We start from the raw sequence: 26,629 nt of genomic DNA, 5'->3' as shown, positions 1-26,629 counted from the left end.
CCATACACTGCTAGCTGTAAGTTTTGTAGAGATAAATATTTGCTTTGTACTGAACTTGATAAAGCAGCTAGGCCATTGCTGAAAACCATCCCAGGTTTTTTAAGTTTAATTTCATTGATCTGTTTCCACTGAAGCATTTTTCTTAATCTAATTGTATTATTGAATTGGCACAAAATCTACCTATATACATACAGAGAAGAAGAAAGTATTGCCAAGTTATCCCTTCTCCTAGTCACACAAAAATAAACACATACTTAATAATAAAGGCTCTGTTGGAGCTGCCAGGTATATTCAGAAATCTGTTGATTCTTCCCATTTGATCTCTCTCCTCTATCTGTTCACCTTCACCAATGTTTTATTATATAAATGGCATTCTCAGTCTTTCTTTAGCTGTTTTCCAATTTTAATGAATATGTTGGAACATATTTTCCATTTTTACACCATTGCTTAAACAAAAAAATCTGTAGAACATGTATTTTCTATCAGCATTGAAAGTCTGCTGGCACTGGAACTATTTGCTAACTTAAAAACTGAAAAACACAGTCTTGATTCTACAGGTATTTTAAGAGTAAACTTGTCAATCATCCCAGGCATGATGAAACCCACTTTCATAACAACTATATTCTAGAACAGTGTTTCTCAGCCAGTGGTACGAGTACCCTTAGGGGTACTTGAGAGAAGTCTGGGAGGTATGTCAACACAACTGAAATCTGGAGAAACTCAATTTTTGTTTTAAGTTTTACAGCGCTTCGTTATTTTTGTACTTGTTACACCCAAACATGTCACCGCCCACCTGGCTCCAATTAAGTTGTTGAAACAAATGTGTTGCAATGGTAGAAAAAAAATTTTGTGTTCTGAAAACTGTAGGTACTGGGGGTACTTATAACTTTTTTTAAAAGGGATACTTTATAAAAAAAAATAAAGGTTGAGAAACACTGCTCTAGAAGTCATGTGCTGGATCTGGGTCTTTCCTTAATATGTCGCTTCAGCTTTTTCCACGGTGTGAATTCCACCGTAGCGGGCATGGTCCAATTTGGCTCCACAGCCGCAGAAGCCAGTGTATATTTCCCTCTCCCCTCTTTCCCCACTGCCCCTGACATCTTCAAACAGACAACCCCTTCCTCTGATTCTTCCCAGGCCAACTGCCATATGTGCCCCATCCTGCTAGGGCAGAAATCACCAGAGTCACTGAGCCTTTCTAATCTGATAAGGTCCAGATTCCTTCAGGACAGCTGAGGTTGAGAGAAAGTACATGAGAATGGTCCCCATGGCCTGAGAAGAAGTCTAGCTGATTGGCATCTTTAAAGTGAAGTCGTCATCTAAAAGGAGAACAGAATGGACCCATCATTCTGTTATACCGCCACTGCATAACTGGGGAGAAGGGAGGAGAAAGCTCCATCAATTGCCAACCCCTCAGTCCACCTACTGCCACAAAATAGATTCTGCCTCCCCTCCTTCCAAAAAAATGTAGGATCCCTGGTCTCAACTTGTACATTGGAGCATCACTGGTCTCGCTGCATCTTTAAAGAGGAGTAGATAGGAGGAGAGATACAAATGAGATTAATGTAAGGCCATTTTAAGAGTCAGGGAGTGGGCTGATATACAGGCACTTTACTAGCCTGTCTGAGGTGAACTCAGAAGTCAAGAGATCCACTTAGAGCACGTGGAGACCATGTGCCCATGCTTCACACCTAAGTGTCCACTCAGCAGTGAGTTTAATGTCTTTGTTTATTGTCTTCATTTTGCTTATACAAAAACCAAAGCTCTTGTTCAAAAAGAACAGGCAGATTTCTTATAAAACATGCAGCTTTGTAAAGATTACCTCCATATGTGTTAATGGCCAATTGTAATCATAAAACCAAATGTGCTGTCACGGGAAAGCTCCATATGTAGATCATTTGAAACATGTGATACTTTGAAACAATACACAAATGTCTGAGTTGCTGGTTGTTTGGTGGCCAGAGGCTGTGCTGCAAATGGACTTGTCCATAGCTTTCACAGCCTGATTTGGTGCAGGGAGTGGTAACGTAAGCTCCCCGCCAGTTATATGATTTTGAATGTCCTGCCTTGACATCTTGCAAGCAGTAACATGTAAGACGACATTTTTTAACCCCTAAAGTGAGATCCGTGCTTGTAAGCAATGCCAGATAACTAGCAACTGAAGTATTCTATGTGTATGCACAGAAGGTAGAGCAAGATCAGAGGACACATAAGATCTTCCTTAAGATTCTAGTCCTGAAACCTGATCTGACAGGTAGGGGAAAGGGTGTGTAAATCTCATTCGGGACCATGTGGGTCTTGACTTCACCCATGAGACTGCCAAGTGTGCTGATTTTATTGGGGGTTTTGGAGATGTGACTGCCTGTCCACTAGAACTGGGCTAAGTTCATGCACTCAGAAACTCCAGATAGCTGTTACATGATAATGATTTTTCATTTCTTTTAACCTGGGATCTATTATAACAACTGAATTAGAAGTGAAAGTTACTCCCTATCCTGTTACTGCAATCCTCAAAGCAATTAAATCATCCAAATGCACAGATATTATGTACAACTCTCCTGCACGTTGTGTATGTGTTGTGAGATGTGAGGCCAAAGGCCAAGTTCCTTTATCCATATGAGAAACATGGATGACTTTTATGACTACACTTTGATATGAGTCCCTTGTTCAAACATATTTAAAAGGATTAGCATTCATGTTAAAGGCCAGATTGACAGCACTGAAACTGAAGTATTATGGGCTGTATTTTGGCATGTTTTTGTTACTGTTAATCTGCTGAATTTTTGCTTGTGCTGACTTAGATAGTTTTGTTGTAATTCTTCAGGAAACTTAATTTCCTGAAGAAAAATTGTTCCTTCAGGCTAAGTGAATAGCAGAAATGTTGTAGGGGACTTTTATTCATGTGACTTCAGTTTATGATGGTCACCTTACTCAGCCTATGGTCTTCAAAGATGGATTTAATCCCAGTCCTATAGTTAATCCTTCTGCAATCTGGGAATCAGATTTTCCACTGACAAAGACAAATGAAAAGGTTCTCTGCATCCCTTGTTCGTAACTGAATGTGAAAGATGATTGTATATTTCATTTCACATAAGGAATTCGCAAAAATCCCAAGCATTTCAAAACTAGGTGACTAAAATTAGGTTCCTAAATCCATACGTAGATCCCAATTCTGCAACTGATGCCACACACACAGTCCAGAGTCCATATTGAATCAACATAGGCACATGGTCTTACCCACATAATTATGTGTCCTGCATTTCATATATGCTGAGCGGCCAGTAGCTCCAAGATTCACTACATCAGAATGCAGTCTTGCCCCAATGAAGTCAGTGTCATTCATAGCCAGAATTTCACTCTATTTGGGTGTAAATTGATTTAGCAATCCTGTTTTGAAAATTGGGACCAAAATCTTTAAAATCAGTGCATGAAGCATAAAGCTGGTACTTACGATATTGATTTGTTATACCCTGATTTGTTTCTGTTTCTGTTGTAACATGAGGCATTTTGTCTTGTAAGAGGTATTTGGAAAAGTCAATCCAGAAACCTTCTGATGGGAGTTAACAAACCTCACAGGAAAAGTCAGAATGTTCAGCCCTTCCTCACATTGGTGGGCACTTACTAAGACAAATAGTTGCATGCCAGTGGTTCATCTTAAAGAAAGGAGTGCTCAGTAACCCAAGGAAGAGTTGTACATTCAGGTCCTAAGTTTTTAGATATGAAACAAAATGTACCAGGAAGTCTGCTTTCTCCTGTGTGAACGAGGCAGCTTTAGGGTAAAATATTACTTCAGATGAAGAAGGTAGCTTGAACATTTTTGCCTCAGGGTTCAGCCTGCATATGCCAAACTTCCCCCAAGAGCGAATATTTATGGCAAAGTTAACCCCCCACACACTTCCCCTTGGCAAGTGAACATATAAACATAGCGGTTTGTGAAAGAAAACACTGTTAGTGCCATTAAGGAATTGACAGTGTAAGTCATTGCGCTGCGATCTTATGAGCCATGGTCTAAAACCAGCTCCTCTCCCTCAACCCTGGCTGGTAGCAACAAGTTGCAGCAGAGCTACTATAAGCATTCCCCCTGAGCAAAAGGTCATGTGCTTGCAAAGCTAATGCTCAGCTGCTAGCTGGTGAGCTAAAGGCAATAACTCTTCAATTGGCTGATTTTCATGCCACTTGCTTTGTATAATTTATATTTTTGAAGTCATGAAAGGTCTCCCAAAAGAAAAGAAAATGAAAAATGCCCCCCTCCCCTCGCGTATCTAGTATGATTCTAATTATGCTCCTTTCACTAAGACACCTTAGTAGTGGTTTGAGACAGCTGCCGATGTTGTTGGTGTTGCATTCTGCATGCTTTGAGAATAGTTGGATGCTTCCCAGTGGTTTCAGAAAAGGGTTTCAACCGCAGCCATCTTCTTACAATGCTAGTAAATCAAGCTAATATAACAAACTTTGGACCTGATTCTTGTTCCCACTGAATCAGTGGCTAAAGTCCTCTTGACTTCAGTAGGATAGCATTTGGCAATTTTAACTTGGATATTTTATATTAAGACTGTTGTTCTATGCCACTGAAAACTTTTTTTTTCACATTAACACCATTCATTTTTCTTGTGACACTAAAATATCCTAACTACATATATTAATATACTACCTTTACACAAATTAAAAAATCCATAGAGCATCCCTATAGAATTTAAAAAAGAAAACCCTTGCAATCAGAAAAGTGAGTGGAATATGAGAATATTAAAAGTTTCATGGCCATTTGTGGTATTTCTGGTCAAGTGATGTCTCTTTTGCATATAACATGGATAATGACACTCTTTAGTAAGTCAGATGGAGAACTAGAGCAACTCCTAAGAAAGAGAAACTAAAAGAGAAATTATTTTAAAATTATATATAGATGTATTATTTGAGGGGAGTGTAATGTAGTTAATGAGCTTATAGTTGGGATGTGGTTTAGAATGGGGCTTATGCATGACTTGTAATTTTCATCTGATCTCTGGGTAAAAAATATATGTTTCTTGCAATGCTAATGATTCCTCTTTTTTCCGTCAACGGACAATTCGTATACAATCATCTTGTAAATAAAATGTTTAACCTCTAAAAAGTTGTAAACTTTATCTTGGTTATTTTGTATTAGATTTATTTTTAAGTTGGTGGTTTACATCCTTAATTTTCTTGTTAAATAGGTGCCTTTGAAATTCCTGTCAGCTTTTCAAGCAAAATATTTTATTTTTGGCTTTTAATATTATTACATCATACCACCTAGATTCATTTTGTGTGGTGCTTTAAGCGAAGTGACATAGTTTATTGCAAAATAAATTGCCTCTTGGTATGATATGGGGAAATAGCTTACACAAGTGTCTGTGGGAGTAGCACCACAGCAGCGCTGAATTCTAGGTCTAGAAAAGAAAGGGACAGTTTTATGAATTTTTTAAAAACGAATCACATGGAAAACGAATCAATGTATTAATAATCCCTTTGTGATAACATCAGTATAAATTTAAATATCCTGGATATTTAAACACTTTAACTACTGTAAACAGTGCATATAATTGCAGCATAATTACTCATTTTCCAAAAGATTTTATGTGAGTAAGATGATTTCTCATGTAGTGGCTGAAGTAATTTTTTTTCTTTCCATTTCTAACATTTTTGGGTCTAGTGTTTTGGGGCGACTTATCTTTTTCTTTTCCGCCTTCTCTATTTCTATCCCATTGCATGCTTCTTTCCTTGGTTTGGTCTCAGAGAGGAGGAGGAGGATGAAGAGGACGAGGAACAACCAGTCACAGAGCCTAATACTGAGGATGAGTGGGAGGAAGAGGCCAGTAGGCAGGTCAAAGCCAGGTACTGGGGTTCAGTGTCCCTCCCCTCACATTTCCTGACCTCACCTCCAATATTTGTAGCATGAATTCACCTTACTGATTTATAGTATACAACTATCCTTGAAACCATAGTCATACTTTTCACTATAAAAACATACCTTAGAACAAACCTGTTGACTTGGCAAAGCCTTGTTCATATTTATGGAATTATCAAAATGCATTTAATTATAAAAATCCAATGGGCTGCACATTAGATACACTAGTTCAATTCAGGAGATTTAACAGGCAGAGCTGATGATGGAATTTAAAGCAGGTGCCTAATTTAATCTCTTTCAGCAAAGCTATTCATCACATGCTTTGCTGCAGTACTTTGCTGCAACTCCTATGCACCTCTTCCTGAACATCCTTTGTTAGTGTTTCCATGATCCATCATCAGACAAAAATGTGTCTTTTTCATTATAGTAATTCTTTTTATGAATCCTTATGTAAAAATATTACCGTTTGTGAAATATTGCCTGCTAGTTATTTTAGAATTTTAAAAATTTGTATCATAGGGGAAAAATACTTAACTGAGAGACAAAGCTGGACACAGACATGTATTTGTGTGTGTATATATATAAACAAATTATAACTATCAATATTCCCTGTTCAAATGTTATATTTTCCATTTATTTCCTGAGGTTCATATGGATTTGGCCAGTGGTAATTTTTTCCTAATAAATAAATCAGAAAAAGAAAATATGCTTTCTCTTCTAGACAGCCATTTGATTTAAGTTAAAATGTTTGGCTCTGCAATTCTGCAAAATGAGATTGGATATATATATATGTAATTTTTTTTGTACTTAACCGCATTCATACAGTCTTGTACAGCATTGAAGGAGGAAAGGAAACTCTTTAATGTGCAAATTCCAAAGAAAACACTGTAATGTTGTTATTAATGTCTTCCAGTCTGCAAATCTAGCCAATGGCCTTCTGAAAATTTAAAATTAAGTGATAATTTCCTCAAATCCAATGCTTAAAAACTCAATTATTTAATTAACTGAATATTAAACAACAGCACGTAAAGAGGTGTAATTGAAGAGTCATGTATGCACTGTTTTGTGCATATGTAACTTTCATATTTTAAAAATAATATCTACTTTGATACAGCTAGAGTGATGTTTCAGATCATTGTTTACAAAATTACTCTTTAACTGCCATTGTAAAGTAACTGGTTGGGACCCGTGCTCTGGAGATTTATTCCAGGCCACTTTGTCAGGGATTGTGGGAATATATTGATCTATGGCCAGGTGATTCTTATCTGGCACAGTAGATGAATGTTTCTAGGTTTCTGAGGATGTTGCTCCTATGGGAAGTTGAGCTTCAAAAATTCAAATTGTTGCTCTAGTCCAGTCAAGTTGGTATCTTAACTATAATTTATGACAGCAGATTTGGGGTGAAATAGATGGATGATAATAGTTCATAATTCTCTATGCAAATCCTTTCTGAAAAACTCCCTTTGATTTTATGATTATCCATTCAAAAATACAGTAATCAATGTTATCTGCAGGGTGAAATCCACTCCTTTCTCAAATCCTGAATACTCAGGTGCCACACAGTTGGAGTTCAGAGTGGTAGGAGTGGTGAAATCCACCCACCAATCTGGTGACCCAGCTCAAGGCTGCAATACTGGCCCCCATAGTTGCTTTTCCAGACTATGGGCTCTGGTTATCAAGACTAACAGACCTGCTCCAAGGCAGCTCCCATGGTTCTTTGCCCATCCTGCCTCTGGTTCTACTTTATAACAATAACAGTAAGCTAGGCAGGACCAAAGCAAAGACCCCTTTCTACTGCCCTCAGTGCACAGGAATCTCTGCACAACTAATCTGCTTGTAATACCCTCATGCAGTCCCTATGTAGTGATTACATTGGATGGAAGCCTTGTACTGGCATTCAGATAGTGAGAACGGTCATGAAAGTACCTATAGAGGTGCATAAACACACTGATGGCAAATGGCTTTTAAAACCACTGTAGGGTTTTGTTTTGGTAGAAGAAACCTGGCTTGGGTCATTTGGGGCTTCATCTTTGGTAAATTAGTTTTATATAACACTACCTGGCTCTCTCATAGCACTTTGTGTCAGTAGATCTCCATGTACTTCTATAATAAAATGTTAGAGGGCTAGCAGTGTTAGTCTAAATCCATGAAAATAACTAGGATTCTGTGGCACCTTAAAAGTGAACAAGATTTATTTGGGCATACGCTTTCATGGGCAAAAACCTACTTTATCAGATCTGACTAAATGGGGTTTTGCCCATGAAAGCGTATGCCCGAATAAATCTGTTAGCTTTTAATGTGCCACAAGACTCCTCGTTTTTATAAAAATGTTGTATCAGAATACAGGATGGTCATTAGACTTTGGCACACATCGTAAATTATCTGTTGGGCCAGATCATCCAGTATAGTAAGGCTGCTTTGGGATTTATTTGGCCACTTGAGGATAGTACAAGTTGAACCTTTCTAATCCAAAACTCTGATCTGGAAATATCTGTTGTGCAGAATGATTTTAGTTAGTAGGATGTCCACTTTTCATGTGTGTGGCCAAGTTTCCCATGGTCCTGTTAAGTTTGTTTACAGCCTCCAGTCCTAGCTCTGTGTTCTGTGTTGTTATTTAGCTCTAATTTACCCCTAGATATCTTCTAAGAGCCAGTAAGCAGTGGAAGTGCTAGTAATGCTGCTAGAGAATATTGACCTCCCCTGGTCTGGAAAATTGTCTGGTTCAGAACCGATCAGGTCCCAAGAGCTGGACTAACAAGGTTCAACCTGTATAGAGACCTGTAGTGGAAAAAAACTCATAAAAACTAGATTAAATGGTTCTGAATTTTCATGGGTTAATACCCTTTCTTTCCTCTAAATCAAATCTGAATATTCTGCATTATTTTCCAGTCCTAAGAAGAATCCCCCTGGTATACAAAGCTTTGAGTTTTTGCTAGCTTTTTAACAGTGATGGCAATTGGCTACATTTAGGAAGTTTTTGTTTTTATTTTACTCTTCTGGATTTCCCCCCCTAACTATATGATCTTTGATCCCCTCTCTCCTTATCTTGCTTTGCCTTTTCTCTTGTTTCCTCCTCACCACACCTTCCCTTGCAGTGAAGTCTCAGATGTGTACCAGGTTGCAAATGAAAAGCTGCGGAATGAGAATCAGACTTCTGATTCTTCAACCGTCTCAAGTACAGGTTCTCAAGCCGAGAGGCCTCTCCACTGCTCTAAATCCAAGAATCCATCCAGCAGCTCATCTTCAGTGCCTGATTCATCTGTCTCACACCATTATTCTGTTCATTCATCATCATCCTCTCCTGCATCAGTCTCACTTAACTCCTCCCAAAATTCATCAGCATCTATTACGCCAAAGGCATCTCCAACTATAGAGAAATTGCCTTATGTACCACATAGCCCTTTTCACCTTTTCTCCTATGACTTTGAAGAGTCTCCAACAACTGTTACAGAAAAGGAAGCAGAAGTTATGAGGGAAAACAGGTAGATTTTACACCGCTGGCATTAATATTTAGATGAATTAATAGCACCTTTCTAAAGTTGTATTGTACTGTTTACATGCTTTTCATATTGCATTGTTTCTAGAACATACTGCATTAGTTTTAGTCTTGTAATACTATATTTTAACTTGACTGATTCTCCCTCCTTGGTCTTTCATGCTGTTATTTCATCCTGTGTCTCTTCAAGATACATAGTGAATAGATGGTATTCTTTAAGTGACATTAGAAAATCATGGTAAAAACATCTTTGGAGGAAAACGCTTATGGGCATCAGTTTTGCTTCATTTATAGATATAATTTGTAGCAGTAATTTCCAGGAAATCATTGGAGTTATACTGATGTAAAATGTGTGTGAGATAAAAATCAGGCCCTAGAAATTTTAGGGTGAAATCCTGATTCCACTGACGTCAATGACAAAACTCTCATTGATTAAAATGGGCAGAGGATTTCACCCCCACTGTTATAGCATTGCACTGCTTTGGTATAGACACAGCTGTAGCTTTTGTTTCTGCAGTTTCATATTGTATGTCACAAAAGATACATACTGTATTAGGTTTAATCCTGAAAAGCCATTAGATACGTGAAATTAAGGAAACAGCCACACTTTAATTTAAATTTCTAGCTACACACTGGAATGAGATTTAATAAGCCACTTACAGTATTATAGGCTTATAAAAGAATTGATCATTTGCAACACTTTGAGGTTTAACAGTTGATTAGTGGTTTTACTGCCCTTACTGAGCTTAGTAGTAAATCCTCAATGCACATGTTTTCAATAAGCAATTGGTAAATATTTTGCATGTAGTAAAAGTCTTACTAAATAAAATATTTAGGTTTATTTGGATTGCTATTTTGTTATGCAAAATAATTATGTTTGACAAGTTACTGCCCATTCTTATCCCTTATTTAGCTCTCTCTGTTGTATGATACATACTAAAAGTTATGCAGATGTTTATCTTTGTAGTGGGATAAGGGGTTGATGATCTTCAATTTCATACTCAGGCTGAGCTCATTGCCTTCTGACAGACTGCAGAACCTTTGATGCTAAGGACTCTCTTCATTAGTTTACTCTGTAGCCCCCAAAGCACTCTAAAAAGAACTGAGTTTTACTTTTCCACAACTCAGCACTTGGAACTTAGAGAGCACTTCCCTTTCTCAAAGGATTTTTCCCTTCCCTTTCACAGGGATCATATAACCCTCGCAGTACCCCATGAGAGAGCTGTAAGTAGTATTATCTCGATTTCTTAGTTGGAAAAATCAAGGTAGAAAAGTTGTTACTGGCTCATGACCCCCAATTTAATCTCTATCAGACTGAAGATCAGTGACAATGTTAGGCCTATGTGACCAAAGAGGCTCTGCGCTATACAGGCACATAATCTCAGAGTACTATTTCCATTTCCTAGTCTATTCTCTTGCCAGAGCTGTTACAGAGGTTATATTCCCAAACTTGTCCTTTCATTTCCCTTACAAATAGGGGTTTGATAGTGCTTTAAGACATTCACAGTATTTGTGGAGATGAGGATATGGAGAGGAAACATGATACATTCTGTTCAAAACAAGGCCTCTCCCATAAAAGATTCCTAACTTAAATGTATTCTAAGGATATAAATCCTGCCATGTCAATCAGTACTTCACATGGCAGCCCAAATGAAATGTGGACATTTGTATAAATCAGTTTTCCATAAGCAAATGATTGGGGTTAATCTGAGCTGAAACAGGCACGTAAGTTTCCAAGTAACACACGTGAAAAAAAATGAAATTGTGCAGTACTAGCATTTTGAGAGGGGAGAGGTGTGAATTATATTTAATATTGCGAGTGGTTAAAAAGAAAATGACAATGTGCTTTTCTTTCATGGAATTTTGACATTTGGGTGGGTTGGCTTCTTGGAATAATTTAACTACCATATAGCGTAGGCTCCGAGTGGAAAAGGTACATCTCTTCCAAAAAGTGGAAAGAAAGGTTTAAACTTTTCCAAAGCCAGCCTCCCTTGTGTACCCATGACATGTCAGCTACAAATGCTCCTGGGGCAGTTAAAAGACACATGAAAGTTGTGGACCTGCCTTTCCTGCTCAGTAGAAAAGCCAGGATGAAAACATTGATACTAGGGGCTCTGGGGAGGTGACCATTCCTGGAAACAATTTCTCTTTGATCAACAAGCTAACATTAAAGTCAAGCATTTTTTTAATGGAGTGAATGGATGGTAGAAATTCCTAAAAGACATGTCTTATTTAACTGGGGCTATCATTTTTTACAGACATCATAAGAAATGACACTTAAGTGATGACTTATGTTGGGGAAAAATGGGTGGAGAAAGAAAATACTTCATGTTTTAATTGAAAAGAATTTGAATGCTTTTCATTTATAGCATAAACATTAGCCAATCATTTGATTCCATGTCCTGACAATATCTGGGGAATATTGGGGTTTTCCTTTATTTCACTTGGAATGAATACTGCTGACACTGATCTTTTCAGTTTCTTTCCTGGTGGTAGATTATCAGCTCCCAAACCAGCTAATAAATTTCTAAGTAACTGAGCAGTCAATTAAGTATTCCAGTGAACAGCTGTCACTTTAAAGGAACATTGTAATCCTTCTTTGAATCTCCACACTAGCATTTTAAAAAATACAGTATTAAATCTGTTCTTGTTATGGGTTATATTAAAATGATATGATTTGCTACTTTTTCTAAGTTGGGGATGTGGCTGGCAGTTCATGCAGTTCTGAGGTACAACGTTCTTTAGTCCCCAGCTACGAATAAAAAGGATATGCTGTCACATGGTTTCTTGCTGACTGATTTTCTTTCTTTCTCTCTCCCTTTCTCCTCCTGTTTCCTGTTTTTCCGGTACCTTTAGAAACAGTAGCTATGGCAACAACTCTTATTCTTCTACAAGACCTTATTCTGGACTAAGTGCACCTACAACACCTATTTCTCGTTATGGGACAAGTCTGTCACCACCTCAGGAGACCAAATCTGAAAGGTTTGTAAGAAACATCTTGGAAATTAAATTTTCATTTTGTGATTATCTCTATATAGAGAGGAAGGGGAAATTAGAGTTCATTGTGTCTGAATTTTAAATATTTATCCTAGTCGGATCTAGATCTATCACCATTCTATTGCTGCTGCTTCCAGCTAAAATTGTTACAAGAGATTTTAAATACAGATTGGACCACTCTGGTCCAGCACCCTCAGAACCTGACCAGTCTCGAATGAGGGATTTTGTTGGAATAGGGGTGGTCACTTCTGGCACCCTGGCTGCCAGCCCATTCCAGCCCTGCCCCATTTGCTGCCCTCCCAGCTGGTTCCCCCCTCTCGCTAGCCCCGCTGCTCTTTCAGCCCCTACCCACCCCCTCTGCTCACCGGGCTCCCACTGCTGCAACAGGCAGGCTTGCCTCCTGTGTGTGTACCAGGCTCCTGCTCCAGTGCCTGGCAGCCCCGCTGCCTCTGAGTATTGGGTTCCCACTCCAGAACCTGGCTCCTGTTGCTGCTCTGGGCAGCCCCGCAGTCCTGCTGGGAAGCCCCGCTGCTCTGCCAGTTTGCAGGGCTCCCGGGCGCTAGCCCTCCAGTGGGACTCTCTGGTCCTGGAGCATCCATGGTCCTGCTGGACCAGGGATGTTGCCAGACCAAAGAGTGCCTGTTAAGAGAGTTTCAACCTGTACTTGCAAGGCTGTTTAGATCAAATTTCATTTCTCCCAATTTTTAAAACATCTTACACAATTCTTGTTTCCTTTGCACTGATGCAAATCAAGACTAACTTCATCTAAATCTAAGATCTCCAAATTTCCCATTGGATAATTTTAGCCCTTCATTTTCTTGAAAATGTTTCATTTATCTTCCTGCTTTTAAATCACAAGCAAAAATGTTTTCCAGAATAAGTCAGGGGGAGACATACTTAAATACCAACTAATTTGTAAAAAATTCAGTCTATGAGCTATCAAAATATCATGGTGAATTATGGTCCACCAAAGTATGTAGAAAAAATATAGAAAGAAAGAATGTTATGGATATGTGCAAGAAATGCCACTTGGCCAAAGGTTTAGACCACCAGAAATTATCTGACTGTTACTGCTTTAAAGCAGATGACAACTCCAAAGGATATCATGCTGGGTTAAAGAGGGAGAGGTAGGAGATTTTAATTATGTTGCTGTCAAGACTGGTCAACCTTAAATAATTTCCAACAGAGCTTGATGGGCTCAGATTTACATGTTGCCAAATTGGCCTCTAATTCCTCAAAAGCTTTCTGTATGTAGTAGCTTGCAGAGGCCTAGTTTACCCCAAACCTCAAGTTTAAACTTGGCTGTTAACCAAAACAGAGGCTAGGTGCAGACTCTTGCTCCTTGGTGAAACTTTTTACTAGATGCTTGTACCTGTGCTTTAACATACCAAAGTATTTTCTCCAGGATCTTTTCTGTATATGCCACAGAATTTTCATTTCCAGGTCATCTTTTGAGTGTAAATATTTTCTCTTTAATTTTCCTTGATGCTCCCTTCGTTATATCTTTAATTGCTTATTTCACTGAATCTTTCCACCATCTGCTGTAAGTGGTTCCATGGTGTGTAAATATTTCCAAGCACAAGGTATTGATTTAATCCTGCTTTCAAGTGAATAATTACATTAAATTTACCCATGGTGAAAGGCACAATTTTTCATTTCGTTCATCTTCCCAGAGCAACTTGACTGAATTTATCATTCCCAGTCTGGGTCAAATCATTGTCATATAAAACCAGAAAAAAAGACTCCAAACAACCCTTGTCATTCTTTTACCTCTCAGAAACATAGATTCAAATCAGCCTATTGCAATTCTTTTTAGGTTTTTGATTAATAAGCTTTTGTAAGAAAAGTTGTTTATGTTCGTCAGTTGTTTGTTGAACAGGTTTCATAAGGAAAGGTGATATTTGTCTTGCGTATATAGCAGATGTTGAGATTTGGGCCGTGAAAAACTTCTGTTTCCATACCTGAAACCAGGTCTAATTTGGAATTAGGGCTCTATGTAACAGTCACCCTCTGAGGCCTTGTCTTGTCTAGGAAAAGTGGTCCCTATGTGCTTGTGCTTAAATTACACATGCTAGCTCAGTCTGGCCCTAAACTAGACTTTTTTTCCCAGTACAGAAACAGAGTAATGCCTTTAGCTTGATTTTAGTAGGTTGAATTGTGCCTTAGGCACCAACGCAGACTACTTCAAGGAGTTAAAAGCAGCATTTTTGAGTGCAGCATAAAGCAGTAAATTGCTGCTAAATGGGTTGAATGCAAACATTTCGCAAAGGGAACATCCCTTTGTTTCTGTCCTGTAATTACGTGTGTATTTGTGTCCATATATATTATATGTAGGTCTTTAAAATCAGGCTACTCTAGAGTCAGCAATATACCCATTTATACCATTGGAAAAAAGGAAATTACTCTATTTGCCAATGGGACAGAGCTCACTCTACTCCCGGAAGGTCCAGAGGCCTTTATTAATTTTAACACATCCATGCATAAATGTTGTAATTTAAACTATATCTCTAGAGCTTCTAGAAATAGAATCAAGCCTGGTCCCTTTTGGAAATTGAGTTATTTCCTGGAATATTACCTGTGATGAGTATAACTTGGGTTGGGAGGAAAATAACTCTATCAGAATATATAAAAAAATAATAATAATAATGTGGCCCTTTGAAGATCCTCATGAGTTTGAAATGTTAGAAGTAGACCTGGGGCAGCATGCAAGTGGTTCAGAGTATGTGATGAATTCATTTTATCTCCTGGCTCTGCAATTCATCACATGGATGTCTCTTCTACATATGGCATGTGTATATTATAATTTCAGCCATAAAAGCAACAGTCAGCCCTTCATTTTCTTCTTCAATATGAGCCATGATTACATAGGTCAAACTTCAGCCCCTTTGAAGAAAGTTATGCAACAAAAAACTCTCTTCTTTCTAGGCACAAAATATTGTTACCCTTTACGAAACATTTATTTTTGGGGGGATCTGACTATGGAAGGGCTGCACAAATCTACAAATGTGACAGCCAACAGCTAGCCAAATATCTGAGTCCAAACCTAAGTCTTTGTTTCTTGTATTGTATTTGAGCATTAGTTGCCTGGCATTTGGTGTTTTAAAATAATATGGAAAAAATATTTGTAATATACATTAATATTTAGTGATAAATGCGGATTAATTATTCAATTAAATATTAAACATAAAAAGAATGCCTACTGATGTCTATTGCTAATAATAATTAATAATAATAAACCCTATGAATTGTTATGAACATGAATATTGATTGTTCATATGACTAAAAATACAAGTATGAGCCTGAGTAGGATATAACATTGCCATGTATTTGGAAGCTGAACAAAACTAAAACAAGAGTAATTAAATTATGTTGAGTGCAGAGGACCGTAAAGCAATCACTGTGCCAAAATCAAGCAAAAGGGAGAGAGAGCGTGAATCTGAAAAGCGGGACTGGATAATATAGCAAATTGTCGAAGAATGACTGATCTGCACAGAATAACTAACTCGTGTTTATAGGGACTTGTCCAACAAGGTCCTGAGCACTCTGGCCTTCATCCAGCAAAGCACTCAAGCTTAGTTTTACATATGTATTTAAGTGTTTTGCTGGTTTTCAGCCAGAATGCTCAGGACCTTGCAGAATGAAGCCATAAAAGTCTTGCATGAGTGTTACAGATCATTGTGGTTATCCTGCATTTCTGGATTTTGTATGTGTACTTCAGGTGCAGGTGAGAGATATGAAAAATGCATGTATCCAACAGCTTCCTTTTGCCTGTTAGATGCACCAACATAGGCACTTGAAAGATTTTGAGTTTCCAGATTATTGTAACGTAGCATACACACATTTTCAGGATTTTGGGATTCAATTCATATCAAGCATATGACTTCTGAGTGCTCTGCCATTTCAGGCGTATACACCATCTTACTCCAACTAAAGGTGACAGGCGGGGCAGAATCAGATTTTTCTTATGGAATTGTGAAATTCATGATTGGCAAAGATGTGCAAGGATGGCTCTAAGGATGGAATTTTATGTATTGGGCAGCAGGCGATAATGTATGTTTCACTAATCACAAACCAGTTAGTTCAAGGTACCATGGAACTTTTCAATGACTTCTTCTGAGGTAGCTACTTGTAATCTGTGTTGGGTTATGTAGATACTGTTTCCTATATCCTGGTGGTAAAAAACTGAAAAATTAAAAAAACTTGATAAGCGGCAGATGCAGGTAACAGTTAATTCCAAGGTGAGTTTTCTGCTTGCAATTTACAGTCTCCTCTATATCCTTATTTTTATATTATGTAAATCTGAATTGCATTTCATATTTGATTTTTGGTATGGTTTATCTGACATTACAAAACAAGAAAGAAGTAGAGAAGCGTTTATCTCAGTGCTATCTAGCCTGATTCAATCTGAGTTTGATGCAGTTGATGGACCTTTCAGAACTTTGGCTATGTTTTGCTTCTGAAAACAAGAGTGACAACATAAGTTTGAAAGAAAAGTTTTTAATACCATTCTTTGCCTATGATCAGTACTGAATAAAAACATTTGTATAATAATAACAGTTTGTGTTTAGGGTTTTTGTTTTGTTTTTGGTGTCTGTGATTGTACAGTGGAAAGAGAAACTATTTGAAGTTGTCAGTTTGTGAATTCAGCTGCTTATCTTGCCAGCTCCTGCCTGAAAGGCCTCCAGCTCATTTCTTTGTACCTCCTGTGGATAGCCATGTTTGCGAAGTGCATATTACATCTATGGGGGATCCTGGTTTAGGAAGTCTAACTGCAGTGCACTCCATGTTCATCATGTGTTCAGAAGGAAAGGGATATTGGTTCTTTTTCAGTTTGTGAGTATAATTCCCTAGGTAGAGGAAGGTGAGACATTCTAACCTTCCCATTTTAGACTAGAGTACACACTGCCAGTATAAATATGTTGTTTCCACCCTTCATTTCTTCCTCTACCAGCAAACCACTTCCCACTCCTCCACAACCAGAAAGCTGCATCAATTCATAAGCTATCAGTTTGGCCAAAGCAAAAAGTAACAGCCAGAGAGTAACAATATATAGTGCTCTCTCTATACCTCTAACTCCACTTTTTGATTGTGAAGGGAAGGGCTACGTCTAGACTGGCATGATTTTGTGGAAATACTTTTAACGGAAACGTTTTTCCGCTAAATGTATTTCCGCAAAAGAGCGTCTAGATTGGCAAGGATGCTTTTGCGCAAAAAGTGCTTTTGCGCAAAAGCATCCATGCCAATCTAGATGCGCTTTTGTGCAAGAAAGCTCCGATGGCCATTTTAGCCATCAGGCTTTCTTGTACAAAAAATTAAGGTGCCTGTCTACACTGGCCCTCTTGCGCAAGTATTCTTGCGCAAGAGGGCTTATCCCTGAGCAGGAGCGTGAAAGTATTTGCGCAAGAAGCACTGATGTTGTACATTACAAAGTCAGTGCTCTTGCGGAAATTCAAGCGGCCAGTGTAGACAGCTGGCAAGTTTTTGCGCAAAAGCTTTTGCTTTTGCACAAAATCTTGCCAGTCTAGACGCACCCAAGATGTTTGTTTTAAAGCTTCCCTGTATTTCTTTTTTTCCTTTAGTTGAGCTCAGGCCTTAAAGAATTATCGAAAGATGGGCTTCTTAATCTAACAGGGCCCTCCTGAGTATGTCTGCAGAGCAATTAAACATCACTGGCTGGCCAGGGTCAGATGACTCAGGTTCAGAGGGCTCAATGCAGACCTTAGGACTCGGGCTGAGGCCCAGCCACTGGGGCCTTCCCACCTGGTGCAATCCCAGAGTTCAGGCTCCAGTCCAATCCTGAACATCTGTACAACAATTTTACAACTCTGTAGCTCAAGCCTAAATCAGCTAGCCAGGTCAGCTGCAGGTGTTTACCTGTGATCTCACCACTGGCGACTGAAGATGGAGAGCGATATGTTTATAATAGAGGAAAGCCATGTCCTTGCTCTAAAAATCAAGCAGATAAGGTGTGGTTGCTCTCACAGCGAAATGGTGTAAAAGTTAGAGCCAGGTTAGAGCACTGAGGGACATAGCAGTACAATAGTTCCGATTGTACCTTGAGTATGACATGCTCTAGCCATATCAAAATTGGATCCTGTGGGTTTGTAGCAAAGCACTATCCCAAACCTCTCTTACCTTTCTTCCCCAATGTTAAACAGATTCTCTTTTATCCATTTCATCATTTCTAATTTCTGTACAGTCTACCTCTTTGTTAAAATACTATTCCACTTCACCACCTGTTCCTTTATTTCTGGTTTTCCTGAACAACAAATAATCTTCAATACCTGTGCTTCAGCCATAACTACTACTATTTCATGATGTTCCTGTTATCCCTCTGTCATCTGGTTTCACTTGCTGCCCCAGTAATTCTAGTTCTTCCATTTTGTTACCCAGAGTCCTTGCATTAGTATGCAGACATCTTTGTTGTTTCTGCTTCGTTTCACCCAGATTGCTTACCTGTAATATAAAGTCATTTTACTTCCACTAAGTGCCATTATTATTGGCACTATCTTTCTTCTTGATGTCCATTCTCCTACCCTTTGTTTTTCCTTTCTCCAATGCTATATTCTCCCTTAATTTACCTCCCCACTCAGTGTTAGACTCAAGCATGGAGATTACAGAATCCTAGAGTTATTCAGCCAGAAGGGATCTTGAGAGTTCATTTAATCCAGTCCCCTGCAATCATGGTGGGATGAAGTATTATCTAGAGCAACCCTGACAGCTGTTTGTCTAACCTCCTCTTAAAAATCTACAGTGATGGAGATTCCTCAGCCTCTCTAATTCATGTATTCCAGTGCTTAACCACCATGACAGGAAGTTTTTCTAGTGTCCAGTCTAACCTGTTCTTACTGCTATTTTAGCACATTGCTTTTTGTCCTATCCTGAGAGGTTAAGGAGAACACATTTTCTCCCTCCTCCTTTTATCTCCTTGAAAATTGTCATTATGTCTCCTCTCACTCTTCTATTCTCCAGACTATCCAGCCTCATTTTTCATTCTTCCCTCATAGATCATGTTTTAATCTTTTTGTTTCTTCTGAATTACTTCTTATATCTTGCTTACAGCACTGCTGCTGATATATCTCTGAATAATGGGGTTTGTTTGTTTTTTTTCTTTTGCATTTTTTTTGCAACAGTCTCACATTGCTGACTTATATTTAGCTTGTGATCCACTATCCTTTTCAGATCCCTTCCTGCAATATTCCTTCTGAGGCTGTCACTTTCTATTTTATATGTGTACAACTGATTGATTCTTCCTAGGTGCAGTACTTTGTGTTTGTTCTTATTGAATTTCATTCTGTTTACTTCAGACCATTTCTCCAGGTTGTCCAGATAATTTTGAATTTTAATCGTATCCTTCAAAGCACTTTCAATGCCTTCCAGCTTTGTATCATGCTCAAACTTTATCACAGTACTCTCTAGACCACTGTGTAAATCACTGATGAAGATATTGAACAGAACTGGACCTAGATCTGATCTCTGTGAGACCCCACTATTTATGCTCTTTTAGCTTGACTGTGAACCACTGATTACTTCTTTCTGGGAAGTTTTCCAGCCAGTTGTGCACCCACCTAGATTGTATTTTGTTAGTTTTTTATAAGAAGTCCATGCAAAATGGTATGAAAAGCCTTACTAAAGTCAAGTTACACTACATCTACCACATCCTCTTTCCACAAGGCTTGTTATCCGGGTAAAGAAAACTACTAGATGGGTTTGACATGATGTGTTCTTGTCAAATCCATAAAATATTATTTTTTTCTTTTCCGGGCATTTGCAAATGGATTGCCCCATAATCTTTCCAGGTATTGAAATTAAGATGATTGGTCTGTAATTCCCTGGATTGTCCATTCTTCCCTTTTTTATAGATTGGTACTACATTTGTTCTTTTTTATTTTCCAGTCCTCTGAAATCTCTCTCATCTTTCATGACTTTCCATGACCTGAGAATCTCTCAAACTTTGCCTGCAAATTCTTAATTTAAAGCTCTTTTAATCTGTTAGTCAGTGACCATCCTAGAAATCTGTTTCCCTCCCTAGTCAGGTGGTGTTCATTCTGTAATAACAATACTCTGCCTGTGAATGCTTCCCAGTCATTGGACATTCCAGAGTCATGCTTTTAGCTTCACTGCCAAAGACATCTGTTGAGCATCATAATCTTGTCTCACCTTTGCTTTCCTCCTCTTGGAAATGGTAGAATCTCACCAAAGATCACCTGATCCTCCCTTTCTTTAAACATTTCCCTTTGCTGGGTATAGTCTCCATTGAGGCATTCCAGAAAGGATCTAGAAGTATCATCTGGTGGACAATCAGTGGATTCTTCCTAGGTCCCATTCAAATGATCTTCAGCCTGAGTTCCACCTCCTGTATTTTATCTTCCACTAGTTTGTAGCTTGGATGCCTTTATAGCCCCCTTAATATGGGAAGCCCTGTACCTGATCAGGGCTCCACTGTGATCAAAGGCTCTGATTCTCTCACAGCACATTACCCACTAACAGCTGCCACAAAATTTTAAAAAAGGAAGCCAGCAAACACACACGCACCCTCTCAAGAATTCACTCATGGCACTTAAGGAACAGGTGCTTTGCCTCCCTTCTCTTCCAATGCAACTCCGCTCAGACTCACCTGTTTTCAGATCTGTTTGCTGACTTCTGTACTGCTTTAATGTATTGCATTGGCATACAATAGCCTTCAATTACCTTCCCCTGCCCATAAAAAAACATACAGGCTAAGGCTCATTTAATCTAAAACTAGGCAATTATTATTTACAACACAGAGAAGTTTTTTCACTCTATTCCACAGGGAAGCTATCTTCCCTGTGGGATGGCAATCTAGGCAGCCAAACTCTGAGCCTTCTTTTTCCAACCCAGTGTGTCACCGGAGGAGGAACCTGTAGTCAGCTTCAGTGGCTGAGCTCCCCAGCTTTACCATTTTTGGCTTCTGTGCAGTTCTCCAGGCAGCCTAGGTTCCTTCTGCTCCTTGGCTGCAAATTGGGCTCTTTCTGATCCTTCTGAAGTTTCGCCAAGTTGTCTTCAGTCTTGATTATCATAAATAATTTAGTGTCACCTGCTGATTTTGCCTCACTTCATGACTCACTCCACTTTGCAAATAAATTGAACAAAAACTGTCCTAGGGCCGAACCTTGTGCAGCCTGCTGTCAACATTTGCCATCATGAAAATAAACTTATATTTTCCCATGTTTTCCATCATGTGTCATAATCATTTTCTGATCCGAGCTGTTCTTTGTATGTCACACCCTAATCAGCTTTGTTAGCAGCTCCTTGGGAGGAACTTTCTCAAAAACATTGTGAAGTCTAAATAAATTGCAGCAGACAATTCTCCTTTATTCACTGTTTTATTGACTCACTGAAAAACAAGCTCCAATAGATTTGTGAGGCGCATTATCCTTTCTAGAAGCTCTTCTGTTAGACCCTTTCAGATTTCCTACATGTTTCATAGTTCCATTTTTAATGACCATTTCAGGCAGTTCACCAGATACAAAACATAAGGTATCATAATCTGCAATATACAGGAGGCCCCCGCTTTGCAATGGCCTGATTTATGACCCCCTGCACTTATGACCTTTTCCGTAAGTGCAGAAGGGGCCAAAATCCCCCAACTTACGTCCTCGGCCCCGCATTTACGAGGGCCTATGACGCCTGTTGTAAATGTGGACTCGAGTTACGATGCCCCCAACTTGCAACGCTATCTCTGGAACCGATCACGTTGCAAGTCGGAAATATATATATATATATATATATAATATGTGCCAGTGCTTTTTTGTAATGGTACGCACCAGTACAGCGTACCATCACCTCTTTTTGAGCACTCACCACTTTTCTCCATCACAGCCCCCATCTGGCCCTGGGAGTGAGCAGTTGCGCTGTGCTGGACGGAGGCCCGCTCGGGACATGCAGCAATTAAAGGGATCACACCTTTTTTTTTCCTCAACAAATTTTCCCTGTCAAGTTTTTGGGGTTTTTTTGTTTTTGTTTTTCTTGAAAAAACCCTAGTACCAACACTTTTTTTAAAACAAAAAAAGCACTGATATGTACTGTATTTGCTACTTTCCAATTCTCTGGTGCAGTAATTTGTTTTAATGAGATTTCATTTTTGTCTTAGGAACTAAGCTGCCTAAGTTCTTAAGTTCTATTAGAACATTTATGTTTGTTCCCTCTGACCTAGGACACAGAATATTTTCACTGGGCTCTCTCAAAATAAAGTGTTGAATGTTTATTATTCAGTCAAATATCCTGATTGGCTACTTAGACCTTTTTGATCCATATCGTGTTTAAATACAGTTAATTTTAAATACATCATCAGAGTTATTTCAGCCACTGACGAGGGAGAAACAATAACAGGAAACTTGGAAATAGCAGGGGTGCTTAATGACTCTTTTGTTTCAGTTTTCGTCAAGAAAATGGATGGTGACGGGATGCCTAACATAGTGAATGCTAGTGGAAATGGGGTAGATTTAGAAGTTAAAATAAAAGAACAAGTTACAAATTACTTAGAAATGTTAGATGTCTGCAAGTCACCAGGACCTGATGAAATGCATGCTAGAATACTCAAGGAGCTGATACTGGAGGTAGCCTTTAGCTATTAACTTTGAAAAATCATGGAAGTCGGGAGAGATTCCAGAAGACTAGAAAAGGGTTAATATAGTGCCAGGGAAGATAATGGAGCAAGTAATTAAGGAATCCATCTGCAAACATCTGGAAGATAATAAGGTGATAAGTTACAGCCAGCATGGGTTTGTAAAGAACAAATCATGTCAAACCAATCTGATAGCTTTCTTTGATAGGATATCAAGCCTTGTGGGTCATACTGGAGCACAAATCAACATTTCTCCAAAATAGCATAGTCTGTGACTACATCATTTTATATATATATATATATATATATATATATATATACATGGAAATATACCTATCTCATAGAGCTGGAAGGGACCTTGAGAGGTCATCGAGTCCAGTCCCCTGCCCTTATGGCAGGACCAAATACCATCCCTGACAGATTTGTCCCAGATCTCTAAATGGCTCCCTCAAGGATTGAGCTCACAACTCTGGATTTAGTAGGCCAATGGGCAAACCACTGAGCTGTCCTACCCCATATAATGTCACCTGTAACCCTCATTGTACGAGGAGTAAAGGAAGTCGGAAGAAGAGTGCTCTATCTCGAAATAACTGCTGTGTAGACAGTGCCAAAAGTCGAAATAAGCTATTTTGATTAGCTTATTAGCGTAGCTCAAGTTTCAAAGCTTATTTCAAGTTTAGCCTCGCTATATAGACATGCCCTCACAGTATAGGCAAAGGTATGTGTTGAAGACTGACAAAAGACATCTTCCTGTGTCTTGATGCTATGATGGTGAGCTGTGCATACATTAAGAGAAGATTAGCAATTTACACTTCAGACACGCACCTAACATTTACTAATTTTGGTCCCAATCTGCAAAGATTTGCATATTTGCTTATATTTAAGTCATGAGTAGTCGCACTGAATCAAAGTTAAGTGCTTCTATACAATTGTAGAATTGTGGTCCGCACTTTAACAATATCAGTATAATTAAAGTGATGCAGACTGCCTAACATAAAAGCAGTTATACTACTTTTACTTCTTCCTTATTTATGGGGAGGAAATATACTGTATCAATGTATTGCACACTGGTATAACTGCATCCAAAATAGGGGCTACACTAATGTGACTGTCAGTAAAAAAAATCACACCCTAGCCAAAAATAGATATATTGGTATAAAAATTGTGTGTAGACTAGGTCTTCATTCTAAATAGTGATCTGTGTGTAGAGGAAAGTGTGTGTGTGGATTGGGAACTATTGTCCTAGATACTCATTGACCCTGAACTACTGTACTTACCTTGTCACCATAGCTTTATTTTGCATAGCCATACAGGCCTGTTAAAAGTCTGACATTAATCAGTTCTTTTTCTTCTGGTGCTTCTCAAGTTTCTCTTTCAAAGGAAATATTAATCTTCAGCTTTATCTCTCTAATTTTGGTTTGTTTGCAAGAGAATTTTTGTAAAGATTTCCCAAGTTATGTTTAGTCTGTTCTCAAATTGTTATATCAACATACTTTTGAATCTGCCCTGTCACACAGATAATATCCATAATTGTGAAGAGCAATATGGCTCTTGGCAGTTCTAGCCACTATTCTCCCCGCCTTTTTTCTCTCTCTCTCTCTTTCTAGCTGGGCAGTGGGTTTATTATGTTAGAGCCAAGAGACATTTAAGTGTGTGTGAGGTCTATTACAAGCTTGCAGTTCTCCCTTCATAACATTTTCATGTTTGCAGAAGCATGGATACTGTGGAAAATGGATAAATAGGGCTCATTTACAAAGACTCTTAATAGTTCTGGTCATAGTTAATTTATGAAAAATCCTGAATGTCAACTTTCTGATTTTTTCAGCTGTCATCAAAAACCTTTGTATCTTGTGTTCTTTGCAAAGATTAAATAAAATAGCAGATATATTTGATAAAGTTAAAGATTTTCTGCTCTTCTGGTAATGAAGAAAAGAGAACCACTGAGGAATAAGATTTAGATAGCGTATCTACAGTGCTAATTCCCACTTTGCCAATCTAACAACTCTTGCAATAAAATTTATTGTCTCACCTCAATTCTCAACAAAGATTTACTAGCAAAGGTTTCATATTCCTAAGGGGTTGCCACGTTCACAACATATTGAATGATGTTTGCCAGTATATAGTGCAGTATTGTTATAAAATACTGCTTAAACTGAAATATACGTATAACAAATTAACAAAACAGAATGGTGCATTGAACTTGAATTATAGCAAATGCAGTGAGTCAATGTAGTTCTTCTTCATACAAATTTTGGCTCACATATGGCATTTTTTTACATTTTCCAGATTCCTCATTTACACAGTCCTTTTTGTTGTCTCTCTCTCCTGTTTTCTTCCAGCAAAATAATGATAAAATAATGTTCTGTGAGCCCTCAGGTCCCAATATCATAGAGTATGTCTACACTACCACCCTAGTTCGAACTAGGGTGGTTAATGTAGGCAACCGAAGTTGCAATTGAAGCCCGGGATGTGAATTTCCCGGGCTTCATTTGCATCTTGCTGGGCGCCGCCATTTTTAAAGCCCCGCTAGTTCGGACTCCGTGCCCGCGGCTACACGCGGCACTGACTAGGTAGTTCGGATTAGGCTTCCTATTCCGAACTATCGGTACACCTAGTTTTTTAAGTTTATAATCTATTACGTTAGCCCATGCAAGTCTCCTTATGTCCCTCTGTCTCTAGTAAACATAGAAGACTGAAAATAAGTTGTCAGAATAAAGACACTCTTTGATTGTACATTTGGAATTGACCTTTAAATTTTGATATTACCGTTTGGTCATATATGAAACCAGTCGTTATAATGTTTGTCTATATAAGCTATGTGGATAATTGCAATAATACACCAAGATAATTTATTGTCTAGTCTCAGCCATTTTCTGTGGTCATGTCAGACCCCACTATGTGATTTCAGCAAGGGAGAAACTTTAACTTGAGCATCATTGCTAGTGTGATAGGCTAAGTCTACGCTACAAAGAAAAGTTGGAAGAAGATACACAAATTGCAAACTGCAATTTTTCGTATCTTTTTCTGCTTTTCTTTTGAAAGAGGCTTCTCCAAAATTTGGCTCATCAACATGGTGCCAAATTTTGGAAAAACCTTCTCTTTTGAGCCAACCCCTGTGAAACAAGGTTTACAGGAATGGCGAAAGAACACATCTGCTTTTCCAAAAAAATTTTCGAAAAGGCAGACGCGTTCCTTGAACATGGCATAGCTTTTCCGGGATACCTCCGGTATCGCAGAAAAGAACCACAGTCTAGACGTAGCCATAGAAAAACAGCCATTTTAAGACAAATCTCTTTTTAAAATCATTATTATTTAAGATATTACTTAAAGTGCATTACAAACTCTGCCATTTTGGTCCATCAGCTTTGCCCTGCAGTCTGTGGTCTATATACCAACACAAAAGCTACACATTCTTTTAGCTTTGGCACCTACTCTTCATACAGTTCTTTGAGCCCTATGCATCATTCAAGATTGCTAAGAAGCATCATTGAAGTATGTTGCTTGGAGTTAGTGTGTCTCAGGATAAAATCATTAGGCCTAGGGAACCATGACTCAAGTTTTGGACAGATAATTTAGTACAAGATTAGTAAAAGACATTAAAATGTATTAAAATGCTAGTCACAACTCATGTTAGGGTTGGAGGTTGATAGGACTTAATTCCAGACCAGAATATTTTGGAGCATAGGAA

At 38.5% G+C, this 26,629-nt stretch overlaps 1 protein-coding gene across 11 annotated transcripts in view; it reads left to right on the top strand.

Moving 5' to 3' along the window:
* The window catches only part of FHOD3 (formin homology 2 domain containing 3), a 592,306-nt gene that overhangs the window by 446,209 nt on the left and 119,468 nt on the right, over nucleotides 1-26,629 (top strand). For 6 of the 11 annotated variants that reach the window (XM_075921655.2, XM_075921653.2, XM_075921652.2 and 3 more), the window contains 3 exons: nucleotides 5,749-5,847; nucleotides 8,956-9,342; nucleotides 12,213-12,338. The exons of 1 other annotated variant lie outside the window; for it this stretch is intronic. In XM_075921655.2, coding sequence (XP_075777770.2) covers nucleotides 5,749-5,847; nucleotides 8,956-9,342; nucleotides 12,213-12,338 — 612 coding nt within the window. The remainder of the gene's footprint in view (nucleotides 1-5,748; nucleotides 5,848-8,955; nucleotides 9,343-12,212; nucleotides 12,339-26,629) is intronic. 4 more of the 11 variants (XM_006128123.5, XM_006128121.5, XM_006128120.5 and 1 more) reach the window with 2 other exon arrangements.

The sequence above is a fragment of the Pelodiscus sinensis genome, chromosome 2 (genome assembly GCF_052426305.1).
Source record: "Pelodiscus sinensis isolate ZL-2025 chromosome 2, ASM5242630v1, whole genome shotgun sequence".
Classification (NCBI taxonomy): domain Eukaryota; kingdom Metazoa; phylum Chordata; order Testudines; family Trionychidae; genus Pelodiscus; species Pelodiscus sinensis.
The sequence above is the reverse complement of the archived record's forward strand: the minus strand, read 5'-3'. Positions and strand labels throughout refer to the sequence as shown.